Source organism: Aptenodytes forsteri, unplaced genomic scaffold (assembly GCF_000699145.1).
Source record: "Aptenodytes forsteri isolate BGI_AS27 unplaced genomic scaffold, ASM69914v1 Scaffold6, whole genome shotgun sequence".
Lineage (NCBI taxonomy): Eukaryota > Metazoa > Chordata > Aves > Sphenisciformes > Spheniscidae > Aptenodytes > Aptenodytes forsteri.
The window spans coordinates 1,423,036-1,446,968 of NW_008795709.1; the positions used below are offsets into that span (position 1 = coordinate 1,423,036).

The following is a 23,933-nucleotide window of genomic DNA, read 5'->3' on the forward strand; positions in this document are numbered from 1 at the left end:
GATCTTGATCTTGACAAGAATTAGTGATAGTGTTCTGAATTAGAAATTGAAATTAAGAAAATGTGTTAAATCATCATTTTCCACCAGCACTTGCATCTTCTGCAGTCTTACAAAAACTTTTATTACTTATCTATGCAGTGAAGTAATAAGACAACAATAAAAGTGTGTAATAAGCTTTATTTGGACAGAAGATATCTTGCTTTTACCTCGTTGGCAATTAGTTTAAGAGAAGAACTGAAGTGAAGGAGCAGTGCATCCTGCTTAGAAAAGCAGATGTAATTGTTGAGAATCCCATGGTTTTCGTTTCTGACACCGTAAGTCATTTACTTAAGCAATGTAACTATGTTAAGAATAAACCCCTTATTAAAAACGAATTTATTGTTGATGATGTTTAATTCATATTTGCATGAATAAGCAAATATGAATTTGCCTCTTTTATGAAAAGTCCATAAGCACGCTCTTACAACCACTAATTATAATTGGTTAAATGTCTCTGAAGTCTTCATTCTAGAGGAAGCTTAGTATGTTGTTTATAAGTTTTTGCTTTGGTTTGCTTTTTACTTTGCCAGTTGAAGAAATGATATATAAATCCCCAGGACTTACAAACTGTGTGGTTTTATTTATGGTGAGCAGAACGTAAAATGACTGAGTTTGTAATCTGATATACATTTAAGGTGACTTTGCCATGGGGGGAAGATTCTCAGTCTATTCTGCCTCCTCTGTTCTACTCTGGTACAGTATTTGTGTGGATTTGCAGAATTGGTCTAGTGGGGGGAAAAAAGTGAAAATCCAGAGGGGCAGGAGTGATGAGGTCATGGTTTCGGGCTTAAATTCATGTCAGAATATGATCAGGCATGTTTTTTCCAAGAAGAACATCTCTGAGTTGTAATTGCAGCTGATGGCAATGAATGTCCTGGTACACTGAACAGCACCTACCATTTTCTAAATTCGTGGCTGCTTTAGTGAAAAAATGATTAATAATGCAGAATTCCTACCGTACTGAAGATTAGCAAGCTGTTATAAAGAACGGCCCTTTCTCTGACAAGTGCAAGAGAAAATCAGGAACTACTGAGATACAAAAGTCTATATGCATTTCTGTAATGGAACCTTAAATATAAGTAATATATGTATGTAGATGCCATGTTTGCCACAATTTCACATGAACGTCTTAACTTCTGAATCTTCATAAACATGTAGGAATTTTTTGTCCTTACATCCAGCATTTGATGTTTACATCCCCCCTTTTTTTTTTGCTATAGAAGCAATCATCAGGGAATTCTGTAGTTAAATTAGAATGTACAGTTAAACTTTTTACAAAAGCTGCCTTTAATCTACAGTTTTCCCCTTCTCGTGTTTTAAAGTTGGTCAGTGTGATCCTGCAGAGCTGTGTTGAAAAGTGTTGATACTGCTTGCAGGAAAAGAATACTATACAAAAAATTGGGGAGGGGGAAGGTTGTAACACAAATGGTGAATTAATTTAGATTTTAAAAGATGATTTGTCCTTACGCAGTGTCTTCTACATGGGTTTGTGAGATGGTTCATGCCTCTACATTAGGTTAAGAGTTCTTAAGGCTATTAAGAAAATATTTTTGCTGCTTATAGCATTTAATAGTTTTAAACAGCGTTATCATGGTATATAAGTTTGTATGTGAGGTACAAACATAACTCCAGGATCACTAATGTGGTAAAACTGAGGTACAGATTGTCTTAACCAAGACTGCACTACAAGATGAATTTAGCTTCTTGTTTAACCAGCGGAGCAAAGAAATTGCACTTACTCTTCTAGTCCATAATGGAAATTTGTTGCCTACTCAGAAAGAAGCTGTTAAGCATGGAGTTTGTTTTCAATCACAAGCAGAGTTTGGACAGGACTGTGGGAAAGCAGCACCTCTGCTGTACAGTCTTTCATATTCAAAAGAATTATAGAAAATTAAGAAAGATATATAAAGAAGTTATACTTAATTACTTTGAAAGGAATTTTGTATTGGTCAGAGAAAAATCCAGCCTCATCCAGTGATAGCGCTGAATGAATTGTTTTTCTGGAGAAAATCTCTTATTTTACGTGTTTGGTTTTTCAAAGTAGTAGGTTATCCAGTGTTATATGACCTAGATGATCTAGATGGTTCAGTTTCTCAGCCTTTGTGTCCTTATTTCCCTTGTCATGCGAGCTGCTTATCTTATTAACTATTTGCTTTAATTAAAATGTTTTATAGCTTGGGAAATTGAAATACAACATAAATATAAATAGCGTTCTCTTTATAATTTTTCTTAATCTGGTATGTGGCTGAACTTGTTTAAAATGGTGCAAGACTTCATGAACCGAAGTCATGTGTGATTATACTCAATGCTGACAGACTTTGTTTAATTTTTAATGATTGGTTGTCTCTGCCTCTCAAACAGCTGAGTGAATTGCAATGTCACCTGTAGTTACCAGCTATTTGAAATCAAATTTAGATACTTTTCTTATTTAAGCTATATTAGGCATGTAACTTATCTTCCATGATCACTCTAGTCACAGAGTTGATTTCTTGTGTGTGTGCTCAGTGTTATCGACTTTCTTTGCCTCTGTGGGTGAGATTTTTCTGAGAATAAAATGAAAGGGATTCTGTTTCTAGTTAGGCATAGCAGACTGAACAGCTTACTAGGTTCCCAGTGGCTTAGCATCAAAATAAACTTGCAACATTTGCATAAATCTCATGTCTTAACAAAATTGTGATCTTTGCAATAGTAGGATACAGTCAGCGTATTGTTGCAGGTGACAGTAAATATCAGCCGAAGAACCTTGTTTGATTGCCTGGGTTTTATGTTGCAAGCTTAGCCATCTGTGCGGGGAAGGTTGCTTTGGCAATGGGAGCTTATGCTGGACTATATTCCTAGTCTTGGTTAGATTTTGGAAAGTTAAAGACCTGGTCATGATCAAAAGAGGGAGGTTTCTCTTTGCTTTAGCAGAACTTTTAAAAGAAGTATTTTCTGAAAGCCTACTTCGGTTTCTGTAAGGTGCAACACCCAGCTCCTTTCACATCAATTAATGCATGCCAAACCTATTTTATTTTCAGGTATGTCAGAACACAGCAATGAATCCACAACACTTGATGAATCTCACCCAGCTGCAGAAGAAGTCCAGTCTGACTCTGAGGTGATTGGGTGATAGTTATATTAGTGTAAAATCAACCAATCCCAGCAATGGTTTCAGACTGCCAAAAATTCTGATATACATAGCACAGTGAAGTTGGTGTGGGGATATGATCTCATGCACATTATCTTGAATGGGTGGGTTTGGTTTTGAGACACTATTAAGAACAATCCAATTAATTTATAACAAAGGATTACTTCAATCAGCAGTCTTTTGCTGTGCTGTGATATTTGTTTTGTAAGCTGAATAATTTAGGCGGGGTGGAGTCTGAAAAGTGTAGGTGCTGCAGGAAGAAAGGGTTGGTACTTAAAAGGCAGCAGTCTTTGTGTAACCTCACTATTACAAGGCATTCTATCTGCTGCTGGAGTGGTGAATCTTTTTTCTTGGGAACAGATACAGCTTGTACCTTCATTGTGGAGAAGTCTGTGACTTTTTAAAATAACGAACAAATTCCTAAGGTTCTCGGTAATACTTAGCCAGTCAGATGTGTTTGGAAGGCTGTTTCAGAAAAGTAAAGAGTAAACGTTTCCCTGGCTGCTCTAGAGTGAGAATGAAAAAAGATGATGCTGGCTTTATTACTATTAGAGTTTCAGTACCAGTGAATTGTTTTTAAACTTTTTATGAAAACATAATAGTGATTCCATAGGTATTTAGTATAGCTCCAAATCTGATACTTGCAAACAGATGTGCTAAGAAGAAAGTTACTAAAGGATTAATATATTTTTCTGAATAAAATATCCAGCTCAAACTTCATGATTTTCCATAGTGCTTATTTCATTCATGCCTAATACATAATGCAAATTTAGGAACTTCTTTATATTTACTTTAGACTCTTCCTGAATAAGAAATTTTCTTTTGGGGATGCAGTTTCTTTATAATACTTAGTTTAAATCAGCTGTGAGCTGCACTTGCCAAAGGCATACTTCATTCAGCAATCATACTCACTGTTTTAACAGAAATACTGTTGTGATTTGGTGGTTCAGTTTTCTCTCAGATCAGTAAGCTTACCGAGATTGTGTGAGGTTGCAGGAACATGCATCCCGAGGTAAAGAGAAATGGCCACTGGTTTTGGCAGTAGTCTACAGTTAAAGTATTTTGAGATACTGCACTGCTGAAGTAAGCTGGTGCTGTGGCTGAGAGCAGTCCTTCATTCTTAATACTGTTTTATTGCGTTATTACCCCCTCTATTTTGTAGGTACAAGTGTTGGAGCTGTGTGATGAACTGTTTTGGAGAACGGATTTGAGTGGAAAAATTACCCATCCCCTTTCTGGGCATAGGTCACCTTCTTTTAAGCTGCGGTGTTTCCGCAATCTTGTTTGCTGTACAAATACATTGTTCTGGCCCAGGGAAGAGGAGGGGGAATGGGGGAAGCTGGTGGGGGGGAAGAGTTAGGGGTAAAGAGGGGGAGGGGGGGGAAGGGCAAGGACTTGTTATTTTTGGCAGCAGTGCTAGCTTAGAGTGTTTGCTAAAATTTAGGTGGTGATTTCTTGTTGTGGCTGAGCCAAATTAGCAGTTTATCCCACTTCCCTTTTTCAGCTGCTCACTTCATGTCTTTGGTGCTTATCTGACCTCATTGCAAACTGATTCAACTTACTGAAACTACGGAAAATTAACCCGGTGAAAAGGTCTATTGTCAGGCTAGGGAGTTGAGTCTGTTTACTGTGCAGTCAGGTGAGTGGCAGGCATGTGTAGTGATTGGGAGATGGGACACTGTGGCTCATAGTAGGGACTGGAAAAGGGGAGTAGTGAAACATCCTCCTGTCAGCAATGGAAGGTGGTTTAGTTCAGACATAACATGAAACTGAAGTTAGCAAGCAATTTTTTGCTTTCTCTGAAGTTGATATGTAGGTTTGCCTCAAGTAGAAACACCTAAAAAAAACCCTGTGAATTGCTTCTAGGCCTTTTTAGATTTCATAAGTTGTCCAGAGAAGCTGATGATTTTTTGTTTTCTAATGTATGTATGTATTAGAGACATGTATGCATATGCGTGAGCATGTATATCTCTGAATAAATGCATAAACATCTATCAATGTACAATATTAGCAAAATGATTTGAGATTCTTGATGAAAAGCACCCATGCCAAGTATTTGTTTTGCCTTTAATTAAATGTGGAGATGCAATTTTGTTTGTGATCCCTGCCAAACAAAGTGTATCTCCTGACGGTACAGGACTTCCCCTTGACACTGTTTTCTGACAATTTGCAGAAAGAAGAACAAAAATAGCTATGTTAGCCTATGCTAATGTTTCAGTATTGTGCAGGTAGCTGTGACAGCCCAAGCATTTTGAAAAACCCTCACTTTACTGTGTCAAGTAGAAGTATAGTTCCTAGCAGTCTTGGAGTTTAAGCAGATATGAGATTTAGAACCAGCTTAAGAAGCTTGAGCTGTTGGACAGATTTCCTAAATTAAAATCTAATATGGCAGGTAACTAGAACTTTTGATCTAATAGTGCTATATAGCAACTCCCTGTGAGGAGCAGGGAGTTGGACTCGATGATCCTTATGGGTCCGTTCCAACTCATGATATTCTATATTCTATGAAATGAAACAAATTACTGTTTTAAAAGTACTCATAAAATAAATGTAGACCTTTTGGTGTGCTTCAATATTTTCATTTACTTAAAGGCTCTGAGTTTTGAGTTTGTTCTGTTGTATGAAGAATGACCAAAAAAACAGCTCTTCTGTGTTCTAGTTGTGGGTGAAGACTGGACTATATGGAGAATTTGGTATGCTAGGCCAATGTGAATATATGGCATGCGAGCTGTTCCTTCCCAGTGCTGAAAGAAGGCACTTCCTGGATCCTAAATGAGAGGGACTGATGGGGTAAGTTAGTGTGTTATAAAGTCACTTTTTCTTGAATTTGTAGCACACTGACTTTTTCTTAAATGATTTGAAATCTGTTCTTTGTGTATTTAGAATTTTTTCAAAAGCTGTGCCTAAATGTTTAGCTTCTCATTTTAGGGCAGTGTTTCATAAAGCACTATTTTTGAAAGAGTAGCTTTCAATTCGGTTTTGTTAAGTTAGTTGTAGAGAAAGTCTTGATCCTCAAAAAGGGAAAATGTTTCACCTCAGATGGTATTTTATGGGTGTGCATCCACGATTGTAGTTCATATATATGTTTCTTAGAGTGGCTTGTCCTTGGCCTTTTTCTTTTGCTTCTCTGTATAGGTAAAAGGCAGCATTTACTCAAAATTCGATAGACTTCAGTCTCCTTGCTCTTTTTTTGGTGATGGTGGTGTTTTATGCTGCTAATTGAAGAAGCTTATTACACTTTCAGAAATGTAAATCAGATTTTGTAGATACCGAATAAAGTTTGAGCAGTGAGTTCTGCTTCAAAAGACCAACAGAGATGAAGTCTCAGTAATTTACAGTCTTTGGAAGAAGTTATGGTAACATAGCTTTGAAAGCGATCTGGAGTTAGAGGAGCGTGTTTATTGGAGCCCACAGACTAGTTAGAAAAAAAGCTTGGGAGGCCTCAAAGCTTACTAGGGAAATCAAGCTTACTAATGTAAATGAAGTGGTGATAGGTGAAAATGGGGGAAATAGTAGCAATGGGGTATGACAGAAGATGTTGCCAATTAAGAATGATGCAGGTGATCCCAAGTAAGTACCAGTAAAACCTTTGTGTTACATGGATATCCTGTAAAAGCTTCACATGTGGTTGGAGAAGCTGGTGGTGCTTCAGCCTGATCTCAGACCGGGCCTCTTCCTGACCCTTTGACTGAAAAGAGCTGGTTCAGTTTGATGATTTAGGAGCTTTAAGGGAAGAAAGCACCTATTCTCAAGTACATGTTGATGGTGTACCGTGTCTTGCCAGTCTTGCAGAGGTGCATGGGCTGGTTTGAAGACTTCAGACAACTTTTATGTAAGTAATTGAACAAACACTGCTTCGGTTGTGTGTTGATTTTTCTACTGTTTACACTTCAGTTGGCTAATGAAGCTGTCTAGTAGAGTTAGGGGTAGCTTTTGAGAAGGCCGAAATTTTCAGTTTCTCTCAGTTTTTTGGAGAGTGTTAGGGTGCCATTCCTTCTTCAGGTGCCTGTAAACGGTGTGCACTTCTTCTGGGAATGTCTCTTCTAGGTTATATCTTAGGTCATTCTTGAAAGCAGTGGTTTCACAGCTGCTGCTACTGTTCATAATGCAGCTGCATTTTGAAATTAACTTCGATTCTTGAATTGCATTGGTGCTTTTAAGTTCTTGTTTCTGCATTTCACTTTAGGCTTACTGCTGTTGACTGAATGAGACTTGCATACCAAGTTAGTCAGAATGTAGCACTATATTATGATAAAATAAGAAACAAGCTAAACTTTTAAAGTTTGGAATAATTTCTTTTTGTAACACATGATTAAACTCATTGCACTTCTCTAATATTTCTTGCTTATCATTAGCTAGTACAACTTTTTTTTAGCCAAGCTCACCATTTTTATAGTTTGAGATACATGAGCTACTCTAATGGTCAAGTGTGCATAGAAAATATTTGCCTGGCCCCACATGTCTCACTTGTCTGACACCCTCCCACCCCCCATGTCAATGGGTTAAATTTTAGTGTTTCTTTTCTCTTAAATCTTGAAGCTTTAAATTACTTCTGTCTGAGCTGTGCTAGCATATTAATGTGATTTGGGTATGTGATTAAATGAATGTATACAGACCTAGCATATCAGAATATTATCAATAGGAGTTTGAAATAAGGTCAACTGTTATGAAACCTATACATCAAATATTTTCATATAGATCACTCATTGGAAATTTAAGACAAATGCTAACCTGTTTCTTCTTATACTATAGGAAGGTGCAATGGCTCAAGAGTCTCCCAAAAATTCAGCGGCAGAAATTCCTGTGACTAGCAATGGACAGCTGGAAGATTCTCATGAGCACAGCTTTAACAGGGTAAGAATTTTCTTTGCTGTCTAACAAGGTACCGTCATCAGAAATGCTAAAGTTACAATGCAATGCATAGCAGACTTCACTTGACAGTTTTCTAGAGCTTTAATGGAAAAACTCCTTTGAAGCTCATAAATTATTGTTAAAGTTGACATAATATGATTGCATGTTACAATAACCTTTTTTGTATAAAAAGCATGCTAGTAGTGGCAAATATTTCTGAACATGAAATAGTGTAACGAATTGGGTGCTCTGTAATGCACAATCAAGTGTATATGCTTCTACATTCTTGTCTCATGATCGTTGAGGATACTGATTTTTAATCGGACAATTTTATTCATAAAACAGGACAACAAGAATTTTTAAAATATGAGACTTAACAGGTCCTGTGAATTCAGGCTACCAAATCCTAAATTTTTTATCAAGAAGTATCAACTTGTTCAAGGCAAGCTACTTCTAAGGGTTATTAAGTTCGGAGGCAACATGCCTAAAAGTAAAGATAGTCACGTTCTGATTTGAAGCTGTAAACAGGAGAGAAGTAACTTTTCTTGTGTTTAAACTGAAAAATTACTACTGTATTGCTGTATGCTATATAGATGAGGTGTTTCAGAATCCATCTTATTTGTTGTATGTTGAAAAAAGTTATACTTCCATAATCATCTGTATGCAATTTTGAGTTCTTTCCCTTCACCTTGGTATATTTTACTGTCAGTTCATCTTGTGTTTGGCTGTCCAGCAGAGGGTGCTATGGTATAGTTTATGGAATTTGGGGTTGGTTTTCTTTACATTTATTTTTATTTTGCTTTTCAGTTGGAAATATGAAGACTAGTTAGTTATCCACGTTTTTTTGATATCTGAGACTTAGATTTTAAGGAAATCTCTAAGCTTTAACAGTCTCATACTGACTTGCAGCACAGGATTATTTCTAAAAGAAATACTGAGCAGAACTTCAACATTTTATTCTGTCCTACTAAAATGCTGATTAGAGGGGGGAACCTTCATAAGTTTAAAAACAAATTACATATACATCCTGAATATTGGTTAAATAAGCATCTGCCTAATTTTGTCTTCTGGTTTTAGCTTTAATGGAAAAACTCCTTCAAAGCTGATAAATCATTGTTAAAGTTGACTAAAAAAACCGAAGCAGATACTGCACTTTGCAATAACTTTTTTGTAAGAAAGATATATTAGTAGTGGCAATTTTTTTTCTGAATGTTAAATAGTGTAAAGTATTGGGTGCTCTGTAATGCACAATCAAGTGTATACATTTCTAATTATTGACTTTAAGCCTTGAGGATACTGATTTTTAATCCAGCGATTTTATTCATAAAACAGGAAAACAAGCATTTAAATATATATTCAAAGTATAGTTTTAAACATATATTTATTATATTATTGTTACAAATGAAAATGTTATTTAAATATGTAAAAATATGTATTTAAAAATATTAAAAAATATAATACATCCTGAAACAACATCTGAGACCATTTGACTATGATTGCAGCGTAGCTGTGTAGTGAGCATGGCTGTAAAAAAAGTGTAAAACTTCTTGAGCTGGAAATGCATCCATATTAGACCTCTTATTAAAAAATACGGCACTTATTAGTGGGCATTTTTTCTACTTCTGCTGAATGGGCCATGATTTTTTTTTTATGAATAGCACTGCAATGAGGGAAGGCTTATGTTTCTTAAGATTCGTTGTTCAACTAAGATCTACCAGTAACATAATATAAAAATTAGGACAATGTTTAATGAAATAAAGCTAAAACTAAATTTTGAAGAAGCTGTACCTATGTTTAGGGGTGGCAACAAAAATACACCTTGAAGTGGTAATGAATTTGGGTTCACCTGGAAGTAGAGAAACAGATTTACTATTTTTAAGCCTGATGACCTTGATGCTGCTGTGACTTGACTGCTAAGTTATCTTTTCCTGATGTAATAATTGCATCTTCAGTGTAGTGCATCCAATACTTACTTATTAGTTCCAGTAAATGGAACTTGCGCTCTTGTTGACTGGGTCAGAGCCCTTGTTCAGTCAAAATATAATCACCATTTTCTATGGAAAGTTGAAATGTTAAGGTAGTTTTTGTCTATGGCCACATATAAAAGTTGAAGCAGGTTTTTGCTGGTATGCTAATTATTTTGCTGGCTTGGAGTTAACTATATTTTGAAACTTCCATTTCCACAAAAATGGGTCAAATATTTGATCGAGTTGCAGAAAATATATACTATGCAAGCATAGTTGCATTTGCTGCTGTAATTATTTTCACAATGCTTATTCTGAGATCAATGAAGATGAAGTGCACTTCAAATATTTTTTGAACTGTCTTGTACAAGTTAACACCTGCATGTGTGACCTAAACTCAGAATATGTGATAATCAGGGCTTCTTATAAACAAAACAGAAAACAAACTTCTTGGAATTAACATCTAGGTCTGTTTACTAATCTTAGTCTCAAATTCTAATATTTAGCTTCTATCCATCTTGCTTTGTGTTTGTTATTTCTAATGCTTAATGCTATGCTTTCTCTTTTTTTCCTTGCCAGGTAATTTTTTGTTTTAACCTAAAGCAATATGCATTGCACCACAAAATTTCTGTGCCAAGTTTTCAGGGGTCTTTTTTCCTATTGACTTATGGAAATGACAAGCCGGGTACTGATTTTTAGGTGTTCACCTAAGAAAGGGGCAAGAAACCATTACCACTTTAAGTTGTACTGTTAACCACAGTGCTCGGTAAGAGTATGTGACCATGTATGTGTAGAGTTTAGAGCACTCAAACTCCAGTATACTGATTTCAATTACACCTTCTTGGGAAGCTGGGGAACAAGATTATTTTAGTTTCTTGTTTTCTTATCGTTATGATCAAGGAGCCATTCATCTAGATATTGTACAATTCAGATGTAAACAATAAAACATCATTTATCCTGTAATTCTTATTTGGTCTTCTACAGCTATTTTGCGACAAACGCTTGAGCAGCTTTGATTATATGTTTTTGATAGACTGAGTAAAAAGGTAGTTGTACAACCTTTTCTTCAGGGTTCTTTAATTACGAAATTAAACTTTCCTCTAGACTCGCATTCTATTTAGCACTTCCATCAGATCTCATCCATAAGCTGCTCAGGCATGAAAATGCACATTTATTTTCCACCAAATGCAGTATTTGTATGAACTCAAGCATGAGAAATATTTCGTTTTGCAAGGCAATGCAGTGCAAATGTATTTACCTGGAAATGGCAAGTAGGGTTGCTCCTTCTTTGAAGAAAAATGCCATTAGTTGTGCAGAACATCAGACAGCATAGATTGCCATAATGTCATTTCAGAAGGAAGCATATTAATTCCAGTCTTGTGGGAATGTGATATAGCACTACTTGATGCATTTCTTGGTTCCTTATGTTTAAGAAAAAGAATCAAAAGCATATTTATAAGGTAACTTAAATAAGTGTTTGCCTAACTGTAGAGTCTCATTCAGAAATAGGCTGCTACATTCTAATTCTGTCTTGTTTGTAATAGTAAGAGATGCCTGTGGAATTCTGACAAGTTTTGTCCTGCCTGTATGATGGATGGAAACTTTTTTAACTAAAAAAGCCTGTAACTTCAGTTGTCATTGGATGAAATATCTAATGTTCTTTCATTATGAAAAAGCTTGACCCAGTGCGTTTCAGCTCTCCAAGCTCTGTTGGAACTCACTTAAGCTTTAAAAACCTGGTGTATAGAACCGTTTGCCAATGTTTGGATGTTTGTTACTCTGTCTTAATCACAGAGGATTTCAGCATTTCCTAATCAAACATGTTTTTCTTGCTACTTTGTACAAGAAAACTCAACAAAAAAAAGGTTTTGCTGGTTTATATTCTTCACTGGTTTATTTCCCTTATCCCTGACTTCTAGAACATAGTTATCCTCCCATGCTATTATAATTATGTGATTTGAATAGTGGTGTTCTAACGTCACTGAGGGGATTGGGAGCTGAGGACTGTGGGAAGGAGTGAGGAAGTGTATTATTCCTAATTCAGTAACAAGCCATACAGTATGAAAGCTGCATAGGAATAAATTAAATTAATCGAAAAAATGTTTGGTCTGCCTGTAAAGGTGTTGAGGCAGCTGTAAGTGATTTGTTATGTTTAAACTATTGTACAAAATCTATACGAAGTTCTTATCAGTCTGAGTCTCTGAAATTGTTGTTCCAATTGTTTCCTTTCATTTTCAGTATAGACTCTCTTCTCCTGGCTCTGTTTGTACTCTTATGGGGACAAAACCATTATTAAACATATATATAATACCAGTAATAAACTTTAGGCCGCAAAAGATAAATTAACTGTGTTGTGAGTCTTCAATTTATCTTACTAGAATTACGAAATAAGCTCTTGGATCTGATGGATCTGAGTGCATGTGTTCAGTATCTTGTTCTGTAATTTTATTGCCAGACTGCACAAATAGATAAGGTCAATCCTTTCTTGTCTTGTGCCTTCTGAAAAAAATGCCAGCCTTGTCACTGACATTCTACCTAAAACATCTGAGTTCTCTTAGGTTTTGCTGTGTTGACTGGCATAGTTAGGTTTTACTTTGGGCAATTATATTTTAATTAATGTAGACTGATTTTAAAATGTATTTCTGTGTGTCAGTTCTAGAAAACTGTTTTTAGGAGAGAAACAAAAAAGACCAGTCTTTCTTTTTGTTGCCAAGTGGTCTGCTTCATACAATCTTAAAAACCAAAAATATGAATGTTAATCATGAGAGTAGAAGGGAAACTAATTTAAAACTGGATTGTAATAAAACATTAGGTAAGTCAAAAGGGATGTAGTAGAAGAAAGGGTCTTCTGAGTGAAGAGCAATGTATTGGAGAAGAGAAGAAATGTGTCAGTCCATGTTGTTTGCCACTTCAGCATAGATTAAAGCCTTCAGCTCTCCTCCCATTTATTTTTATGCTTGAATTTATATTCATGTGAGGATCTAGTGGCTTAATTAATGGAAAATAGGAATTGAGTGATATAATAGGGCAAAGAGAAGAAAATGCTGAATATGTACAAGGAGCTCCACTTGTACATGAATTAGGGTAAGAAGTTAAAGTTCAGAGCCAGTTATCTTACTGGATAGATGTTATGTCTATCTAATAACAGTTTGTTTCATGGGACTTGTAATCTTTAAAAAAAAAAGCATACTAAATGGCTGAGAATAGGATAGGTAATCCAGCCTTTTGTCGTCTTGGGAATCTTCTGAGTTGCAGGGTTTTTATGCCTCTAGCTCTGGGTCTCAGTGAAGTTACAGTATTAAAATACTTCTGCTAGATGATAATTGCATAAACATGCAATGGTTTTCAGCCTCATACAATTGAAAATTATGAATGAAGCATCTTTTTTTTTTGTGATGGTGATCCCTTAACAGATTTGTGGTTTTGAAATGTATCAACAAATTTTGATGGACTCTGAAGACTTGATTTCCCTTTTACGAAGAAGGGGGGAAATCACTTACGAGTTTGAAAGCAGATCTGATCATCAAAATCTTCCTCTAAGCTAGAAGAGCTATATGTAGTCAAAATATAATCACCTTATTGTAGTAGAGGAATCTGTCCTCACTTTCAGTGTTGTAACAGCAAACCTACCTTTGGTGGGAATGAAAAAGAAAGCTATTTACGTTGCCTTGTTACCACTCTAAAGTCTTAAGTACTGTCATACCTTCTCTTAAATGTGAAGTTTTGTGCATGTCTTTTCTTACTCTAAGGCTGTTTCTAAATTATCCTTCTTTGTAAATTATTGAAGGGATAAATTGCTTTGTCAGAATGGTTACAGATTTTCAGGTAGCTTTTTTGTTTATCTACACTTGTGGAAAAAGAAAGCAAGCACAATCAGTTGCAAGAATGACGTTCAAAATTGAAGTTTACATGCAGAAGCATGTCTCCACCGAACAGTAACTTGCACGTTTATAAACAACAAAAAGGTAGTGTATTGACGATCACTGACCTTTTGATGACAATTCTGGTCTTGTATAAATCAACAAATGCTAAATCTTTCTTTTAAATTCATATGAAAAGATAGCTTTGTTCAGCAGGATATATTTCAACTGGTTAATATAGGTGTTTAAAAACAGGTTTGAATGCAGTTCTTTACACTGAACTTTGCCTTTTTGCCAGTGAAAAAACTGTAGATCTCTTCAAACAAATATGTGTTTGTGTATATATACACAATTGTAGATCTTAATAATTTTCATGATCCAAATATCAGGTTTTCATTTAAGAGAAGGATGTGTTGTAATATTCTGATTTATGTAACTCTGTAGTTTTTTCAGCCTATGTTTAGCTTAGAATTAAGTTGAATGTATGGTAGTACAATTGCTTAAGTTTATATCTGAACTTTTGTCTTTACAAAGCAGATGTTCTGCATTTTAACCTTAAATACAGATGATTGCTTAGATTCCTATTGCAAACATGCTTAAGCAGGTTAGCTGTCTACGTTTCTTTGGCTACAGATTTAGATATTTCTGAAAACTATACAACGTGCCAAGGTGCCTTCAGGAAAAAAAATTGATGCCATGTCCTTTTTGTTAAATCAGTGCATCTTCTCCTCTGCAATCTGGTTATCCTTTTTCAAGTCTCTCTGCTTTTTCAGCTCCTAGTGACTTGCTACATTTTGAGTTAAATGGACTCTGTCTATTAGCTAAACTAAGTTGAAGCAAAGGCTTTCCTGCATACCACCAACTGCGAGTACTTAAATGGAAGCACCAGTGTTAAGTCAGTTGTGAAGACTGAAAACAGTATGTATCCAATGTTGTGATATGCTTAATTCGTGAGATAAGGTTCTGCATGTGACTACTATTTGTTGTTCATGCTGTTTATTTTTCCCTTTTTTTTTGGTATAATGCTTCAGTTACACAAATATAGCATAATCTATTATTAAATATCCAGTTCATGTGAGTGAAAGTATGGCTATAGGAATTGGTTACTCTGATTGCAATAACATCCTGGGTTTTCGATGTCAACAAGATTTCTATTCTGCTGGAATTCATATGTTTGTAGCTCTTCCTTTTTTCCTCCTCCCGGGAGTTTGTCTTAAACTAAAGACAACTAACTAAATATGTGGGGGTGTGATCCAAAGCAACTTCTTGACAGTCTGAGCCTCTAGGCAGTATTATTCTTATGCACTAGCTTGCTTCTGGTTTGTGGATCGAGCGACTACAGTAATATGTCAAACATGGATTGGATTTTAAAGGTTGTATTTTCTTTGTAATTAGAAACATTGCATGTATAATAAATAGTTACTGCACATGTCCAGGCACTGACATCTTAAAGCTACGTATAGTTTTTTCTCTCCAAATTTCACTATTGCTCCTCTATACGTTTTCATCTTCTTTGCCTCTATATGGAAGCAGAGGGGATGCAAAAGAGTACCTGACTCCAGAAACTGCCAGTTTTCCAATTTCTTGATGCTTAATTTTTTAAAGTGTATTTTACGTTTTTGCTTTCACTTCCAGAGTAGCTTTTCACTCACTTTTTACTTTTATGAATTAGTGGTTTTAAATTGCTTTGAATACCTGAACTTTTTTTAAGGCACTAAGTATATTCCATAACACCAGAGGCTTAAACTTCAGCCAGGTGGCTGGAAATATAGTCCAGGAAACCTTTGGGAGCTATTTGTAGAGGTGGGTGAGAGAGCAAAAATGGGCAGTAGGATGGTATGTGAATTATGGTGTATGAATTCATAGTTCAGTAATAGGCCTGCATTGGGTTTCTGTGAAGACTTCAGTTGCCTGAAAGTTGGTTGTGGTAGTTAATCTAGCTCTCAGAAGTTAAACAGGGTGATCTCAGGCAATTTTAAAGCAATGAGTTTCAAAAGCAAACAGAAGTAAATGGCAGCTTTGTGCTGAGTGCTTGTGATGTAGAGTAGGTGCTCAGAAGGAAGCTGTTGAAGTTGATGCCTTTCTGGATGTTTCTCCCATGTCAAATATTAAAGAGAGTTCATGTGCTATTTGTAGAAATTGAGGATGCTGTGAATTTTAAAGCTATTTCTTGCTTAGAGTGAAATAATTTTTTTTTCTTTAACATTATGATAGTTGCTTCCACATTTTTGGTTTGTAAAAGGTTGTCTACTCTTAGTCTTAGATCATTCTGTACTGGTTAAAAATTCCAGTTTTTTAACTGGAAACATTATTAAACTGATATGGTTGGTTGGACCAGCTTCAGACCACATAACATGATGTTGCGGGCCACATTTTTGGTAACCGCTGCTCTAAGAGATGGCATTCTAGTTGTTCATCAATATTAAAAAAAAAAATCTAGAATAAATACTCAGGCTGTACTTAGTGTTTCTCATTCATTTATGTTTTATTTGTGCATCGCAGTAGAATGCTGTGACGCCAGTGAAGACATTCCAGGCTAAAGGCAGAATTGCCTGTCTGAGAGCTGCTGAAATTGCATTATAATACTTTTGAGTCACTTTCATCTTTTTTTAAACATAAACTTTCCATTTTTATTCAAATATTTCCAAGGACTTGAAACGTTCGTTACCAGTTGGACTTGGACTTTCTGAAACCAAAATAACATCTCATGGCTTTGACAGTACCAAAGAGGGAGTCGTCGAGGCAGGACCATTCCCAGGTAAAGGTGACTGCTTTTTTGTCTGTCTTTCTCAATTTAAAATCTTTAGGCATATTTTCATATGGTCAGGAATACAATGTTCTGTAGCTGCTTTGAGCATTTTGGTGTAAATGTACACATTGAGATGTGCATTAGTGACAACCTGTTTATCTTCTCTGGTAGCTGGATTGTTAAAATAGAGAATATATGCTACACTTGTATCTGTCAAGGGACTAGTGGAAACTACTTAGTGTTAAACTGGTCTGCATTTACAGGAAGGGAAGTCCTTGAGCACCTTGAAATGGTGTCAGACTGAAGAATTTTACTATTACCTTGCATTGAAGTTTTCTTTAAATGTTGCAGGTATTGTTCTGATTTCAAACGTAACTGGAGAGTTATTTATTTCTTGATACACGGTGCACTCACCTGGAGCAGATTGAGTGGAATTCTTCTTTGTTGCCCTGAGACTTGTCTCTCCTTTTTTTGTTACAATGCATATATTACTTTAATGTATTGTTGTTGGGAGTGATAATGCTTTGGGTCTCTTTTTCCAGGTACTACCTAATGAAAAAGTGTCTGTTCTCATATTTTCTCAGCACAGAGTTGCGGTTGTTCATAGCAGAATGATTTTAGTTAATTAATATTTAATTCACTATGCAAGTATTAATGTATGTTTTAGAGAATCTAAGCTAGTATTAAACAATGAGAAATACAAAGTGATAAATGAGCCAAAAATGTCAGTGTTTCCCATCTGTCTAAAAACACTAGAATGCCACGATATAGTATGTGAAAGTGATATTTTAATGAATTATGTAGCTTTGATAATTTCTGAATTTGAAAGGTTTGAAATGATCTCAAATGAGCAGCTGTGAAAATAAGTCTCTTTGTAGTCATAGATTTAATTTACATTTTGCTTCATTTCCTGTTTGGTAAAATGTTGTGCTTATGAAAACAGTGATTTACATGCTGTACTTTACATATATTATGAAGTGAATGCTATGGTTTTGTTAAGTCTTTGAAATCAGCAAAATATCTAGCTAAAAACTGGGCAGATGGCAAACTGCTCACCATTATTGCCTTTTTGTATTCTATTAGCAGGATAACTGTTGCAGCTGTTAAGTGCGTTAGCCTGTAAGGGGAAAAGTGTCTAAGATGTGTTTCAAGCTACACTATTATGTTTGAAATCCAAATGTTCTGTAGTAAGTTATGTACACAAATTACGAGCTTTGGACATGTAATTTTAACACTTTAGATATCACAGTTTTCCTCCAAGGATACTTTCTTCACATTTGTCCTAATGCTCTAATGAAATCACAGAGAGAGAAGTGGTAGAAACTAAGGCTTCTTATGAAACTATGGTCAAAAGTAGAATGATTGCCCTATTTCTAAAAATTCTATTTTCTGTTTGCATTCGAAAATGAAGCCCTAATAAGGACACTCAAAGTAGACAATACTGGAGGGGAAGGGCTTTTAGGATTTGAGGGATGTTGAATGATGAAGCATGCATAAGGCTGCATTAATACTCTGTCAAACGATAAGAATTTTTTAAACTGCTTGTCTTAGCTCGCTTGCTGCAGTGATTCAGTCTTTAGGCCTTTAGCAGGATCTTGCAGTCAAACTTTTATGCCTGGATGAATCCAGTTGCTGCTCTTATGCAATGTATCACTACAGAAGGACAGAGCAAGTGAGCTATCTTTCAATCTTGTCTTCTCTGTGCAATTGGATCCAAATCATTGGATTAATTGTACCCCATGTTAGTAGTGCTCTATTAGTATGTTTAAAAGGCAAAAGCTGATTTTTGATTGATTTACTTTGAGTGATATTTTTGGTGTTACTGATAACTAAATTTTGTTGAAACTGCTAAAGTTTAGGTTTGATTTCCTTTTCCTCCAGCACACTGCCAGACCTGAAGTATCTCAGAATTTCTCAGCAAAAGCAATAAAAGCTCCCCCCCTATATGATGATTTCTCATCACTACAGAGAAAAACCTAATTTGGTTGGTTGGTTTTTAAAGCCTGAAAACTTCATAAGAATGCCACTTCACATTTATGAAGAGTTGCAAAGCTCTGAAAAGCATAATCCTGAAACAGCTTAGAGAACACACATGGTGCAGGTCATTTAAAGTTGGCTTTGTTTTTTTAAAGAGAACAAGCAAGTGCTGCAAAATCTTTCTTTTGGGAAGGAGATTACACACCTTAACAGCTAATGGCTCGTATGATCTTCAGGATAGCTTATTGCTCTGTGTTTACACAGACTTAGGAGCAGATATTAATCAAGTGTATCTGAAATTGGCACAGATTTCAGAGCTTACTTCACCCCTTAATGCTGTGAGTACTGTTCAGTGACAGTGCAGAGTGAAATCTACCCAGACCTGAAAAAGGAGGTTTCATCTTTGGAAGCTGTATATAAGTGTTTCATGGAATTTTCTGTTGACAGTATATACTTTACTGATGAAGCTGTCAGTTGTATTTTGATTACTCTTACAAAAAAACCAAAAAAGTTTGGCATCTTGACCAAGAGAAAAAGATAAAATCATGAAAACTTGGAGTAGTTCACATGAACAGCTGCACCTCTTAATTTCCATCAGAAATTCCAGCAACTTTTCCATGAATGCTTCTATTTAGTGTGTTGCTGAAGCAAATGTTTCTTTGTTTAAAAAAAAAAAAACCAACCTATCTGTGTAAAAGTGCACATTGCCTTCTAAGGGAAGATGATGGATTTTCATGGTTAAATATGTCCCCTTTTCAGGTTCCTCAGCATCACCCAAATCATCTGTTATATCTCCTAGCAGTGCAGCAGCTAGCAGACTGGCTGGACAAGGTTGTGATTTAATTATTCCCACAGGTATCATAGCACTGAATGGATAACGCCCTTGTCTCTGCTGACACTGTACTAACTCCTCCATGTCTGTAATAATTTGATTTACTGTTAGTTGGAAATACAACTTCGGGGGTTTTTTGGTGGCTCTCACTTCTGGCTTTTAACAGTTCACAAAGTAACCTCTGCTTTCCTTCCTGTATGCTGCTTTTTTCTCTATAGAATTTAAACAATAATTACCAAATATTAATAATAAACAGTAGCTAAAATGGGAGTAACCAAAATCTTTTATTTAGGTTAAAGCTGAAACTTTTGGCGTTTTTTGCCAAAATGATCACGTATTCCAGTAGAACAGAATATGAGGTGGCCATTAGGAATTCACAACACCCAAACTAGGCTTTGCCACTTGACTCATTTTGTGCCTATGGGCAAATTACTTAACATCTTTGTCTGTTTCCTCCTATATAAAAGGAGAAAACCTATTCAGTTACCTCATAAGGGTGTTGAGAGGATTAATTACTTAATGTTTGCACAGCATTTTGAAGACGTAAAGAACATAGTAGAGCTTGGTGCTAAAGGAGTATCTTGAGGCATCTGTATAGACTTTTTTCCAAACTTTTATTTACATAAATAACCTGTCAAAGCTAAGGTGACTGTAAGTAGCAGTAGGGATTAGAGGCAGGAGTAGTCAAAATTTTTATTTATTCATGTACAGTGTTGCTTAGAAAGTAGTAATGCTTTGCAGTTCTTACTATTTAGGACACTAGGAAATATTTTTGCAACATTAAAACTTAGAATCCACGTGATATCCCATATTAGCTTGAAAACGCTAAGTATTGGTAATTAATGCGTGGTGATCGGCCCTAGATATTTTAATTTGTTGCTTTAAATCTTTTCTTTATTGCTGGTTTTATACTGGTGGTTTGTAGAATTAATTATTCCTAATACAATGAGCTAATGAAGCTGAAATAAATAAGTTAAATATTGGCTGAACACATCTTCTGGAAAGGATGACGTTCACTGGAAAAGATAAAAAAATCTGTTTTGAAATTTATTAGTTGTACTCTGTGACAACAGTTTTTATATGCCGATAACTTTCATTTAATGGTCTGCAGGTTGCAAACAGACTTTTAGATTGGCTGAATCCAAGAGGGTGTTCAACTGTTGGAATTTTAAAACATAGGTTATGTAATAAACATGTCTCAAAAGCTGTTTTAAGGTTGGTTAGTAAAACTCTGAATTCAGGTAAGCTTTATTCAGGCTATTATTTCATTAAATACTGAGGTATATACACACTTTCTATCAGTTTTAAAATAATTCTTTCTTTATGGAATTGATTTTGAAAATCTGCATATTTGTCTTAAGTTCTTACTGTCACCTTGCCCTGCTTTTGCATGTGCAATTGCACAAATCTCCCATACCTGCTATTAATCCCTTAAATCAAAAAAAACCCAAGGCCTTGAAGGTTTGCTTTGTGTCTGATGTAGGGGGCAGAGCTCAGCAGAAGAGTGGACCTGTTGTCTTAGCAGATGAAGTAAAGAATCCAGCAATGGAGAAATTGGAATTGGTGAGAAAGTGGAGCCTAAACACTTACAAGGTATGCAGACATATTTGTGTGTGTGTATGTATGTATTCTAGAAATGAGTTTGCTACTAGATCAGACTAAAGCTTTCAAAGTATTGTACCTACTGCATGAAAGTAATCTGTTGTCGCAGTGAGCATAAGCAAGAATGCATAGGGAAGGCTTAGTTTTATTCCAAGTGTAGCATTCTTTCTAAGCCTTTTTGAATCCCTGGTTTTAAGTGGAAAATCTTTCATAGGTATTATTGATTTAACAAGGTCATGGCAAGAATGCATAGGGAAGGCTTAGTTTTATTCCAAGTGTAGCATTCTTTCTAAGCCTTTTTGAATCCCTGGTTTTAAGTGGAAAATCTTTCATAGGTATTATTGATTTAACGAGGTAATGAATGTTCCGTTTCTAATGTCCTCTTCAACATACAGAATGTACAGATTTCAGCACTAATGCTTGTAATTAAATCTTTTTGCTATCTTTGAGTTGACTGCTGATACAATAAAATTTTAGCTGATGGGAAAAAGTCAGGCCCATCTACAAGTTCCATACTTGTTAATCGCTATTCTGATGTTTTTGTTCTGTCTTGGCTGATGGGTTTTTTTTTCTTAGTGTTGGAATTGTTGCTTCGGTTCATGTCTGTTTTACTCTTGTATGGTGCTTCTTTGTGATCAATTGGGATTTGATGAAACTAAAATAATAACAAAAGAATAAAGAAAAGGTGCTTAAAGCACACCACTTTGCCAGAAGTGACTCTCATTAAGAAGCCGTAAGGTAAGGAACAATTGTCAGGGAATACATTACTATCAGAAGTTTTAAACAAAGACCAGTTTTGAAAAATAGCTTTTTGTTATGCCTGCAACTTAAACGACAGAGGTGGGGACACGTGGGCTGTGCATCAGTGGGATCTACATCAAACCATGAAGAAATGAAGAATCTGTGGAAAAACTGCCCTTGTAAAACACAGGTCTGAATCCCTCCAGTGTTCTTAAGTCCAGATAAGGACTTCCTCCCCAGTGAGGATGGGAAGCAGGGATGGAGACATTCTACCCACTAGTAAATGTTTATGCTGTTCTCTGTGTTAGAGTCAGAAGTTTGCATCTTTTTTATGTCTAATTAAATGGCCTTTAGAATTTCCACTTTTCTTGTAATCTAAATCTTGTAGCAGCTGCAGAAATCTGTCAGCTACTCTTGGAGCATGCTGTGGTCCGATCAGAATGTGCTATTCAGCTGAAGCCATTCTTTAGAATTCTCTTTCTGTTTAAGAAGCATTGACTCTTGAGATTGAATCTGCTATACCACAAATAGGAGAGGACTTGACCTTATTCTCTTTTTGGTGCCTTCGTTTAGAAAACAAAACCAAAAAAATCCCCACATCGCAATCGCAGAGTGATTGCAAACCGACTTATGTGAAGCAATAGCCAGAGAACTAGTGAAAAATGCTGGGAAAAGTGGTCTCGGATCCTTGTTTAGAACATTATTTCTTTGGCAGTAGTCTTTGCAAAGTCTGGATTTTTAGATTTCTTTCTTGGCTTAAACCTCCCCCTCCCTGAAATCCAGAATCCCACCAGTTATGGCATAGCAGACAAAGATGCGCCCTTTCAGAAAACTAAATGAATCTGTTTGCTTGAAATCTATAAGCTTGAAGTTGTTTCCCAAATATGCCGAAGGAGATGGGTCAGTTATGATCTTTCTAGAGTCCCATACTGACTTCTTGTATAGCTTTTTTGGAGGAATAGGATTGTTCAGAGAGCTTATGAATTCATTCTGAGTTGAGGGAGCATTATGCAAATGTCCCTGGAGATGCCATACATTTGAAAACGCTTTATATGTAGGCTACATACAAAAAGCATATTTGATTTGATTAAGGGCAGTATTTCGTTTGTGGACATACTGGTTTGCTTTGGTTTCTTTTAGGAAGGTTGTGGGAAGAAGCATCCTCCTTATCTCGTAATAGCTAACTGATCATAGGTTAGAAGATGCAGAAATAAAGGACAGGAGTAAATGGTTAGTGGAGGGAAGTCAGCAGTTGAACCCCTCTGAGCTGAAAGCTGTGCTAGTCAATGTACCAGACATTAATCTGCAAGTGGAGTTAGTGTTGAAACTTGCTGTTAGGAAGTTCTTTAGGGATCTGACATGAGTAGGTCCTCTGTCACTGTGTCTGTATCAGGAGTTGTGAAATCCAAATTATTGGATACGCTCAGAAGTCATACCCATCTGTGAAGAGATGATTAAGTATACCTTCGTATATTTTGAGTACATTGCTTTTTGTCCCATATGCATTTCTGTGAATGACAGACAATTGCTTTTGTTATGTCCCACTTTTATTTCTGTTTTAAGAAACTGTTTCCAATTGAAAATCACAGGAGGTTAAAGCTGCTCTTCTGTCTAGCCTAACCATGAATTTTTGTAGACTGTATTTAACTTTTTCCCATAACTTATAACTTGGTAAGATTACTCTGTTGCCTTTGCAGCTATCGTCCCTCTTTGCTCTCTCCAATCTTATGCTTCCTAGTAATCATCAGTTAGTGTCAAAAGAAATTGCCCTTCTTTCCATAATCCAGTGGCAAGAGCTTTTTCTGTTCTTTCCCCTTCCCCTGCCTGCCCCTTTGGATGAGAAAGGCATTTCCAGTTTAGCAAGAAGACATAGGCACAAGAAAGTTGTGACTCTTCTTGACTTTCAGCAATTCTAATAAAAAGCTTATCTTCTTGTTTTTCATACAACTTCTTAAACTTTGAGAAAAAAACAAAATGCCCATTTTACGAGCCTCTCTCTTTAATACTGGGCTACTAGTGGAACTTTTATTTTTGAGACATGTCCAGTAATGTCTCTGTTCATCTTTTAACATATGCAATTTAAAATAGATTTCTCTTAAATGTATTCTTGGTGGGTTTTTTTCTTTGAGCGAGTTGTTTTTCTTAAACTTTGCCTTGCGTGACTTTTTTGAGGAGTGTGGTCTTATTCAGG

General features: G+C 35.9%; 1 protein-coding gene across 2 annotated transcripts in view; it reads left to right on the top strand.

Annotated features, from left to right (window-relative positions):
- Positions 1 to 3,028: 3,028 nt before the first annotated feature.
- Positions 3,029 to 23,933, top strand: part of ARFIP1 (ADP ribosylation factor interacting protein 1) — a 40,043-nt gene continuing 19,138 nt past the window's right edge. Inside the window, exons 1-5 of one of the 2 annotated variants that reach the window (XM_009283308.2) lie at positions 3,029 to 3,136; positions 7,919 to 8,020; positions 16,491 to 16,605; positions 19,327 to 19,422; positions 20,883 to 20,992. In XM_009283308.2, coding sequence (XP_009281583.2) covers positions 3,029 to 3,136; positions 7,919 to 8,020; positions 16,491 to 16,605; positions 19,327 to 19,422; positions 20,883 to 20,992 — 531 coding nt within the window. The remainder of the gene's footprint in view (positions 3,137 to 7,918; positions 8,021 to 16,490; positions 16,606 to 19,326; positions 19,423 to 20,882; positions 20,993 to 23,933) is intronic. The other variant, XM_009283309.2, reaches the window with a different exon arrangement.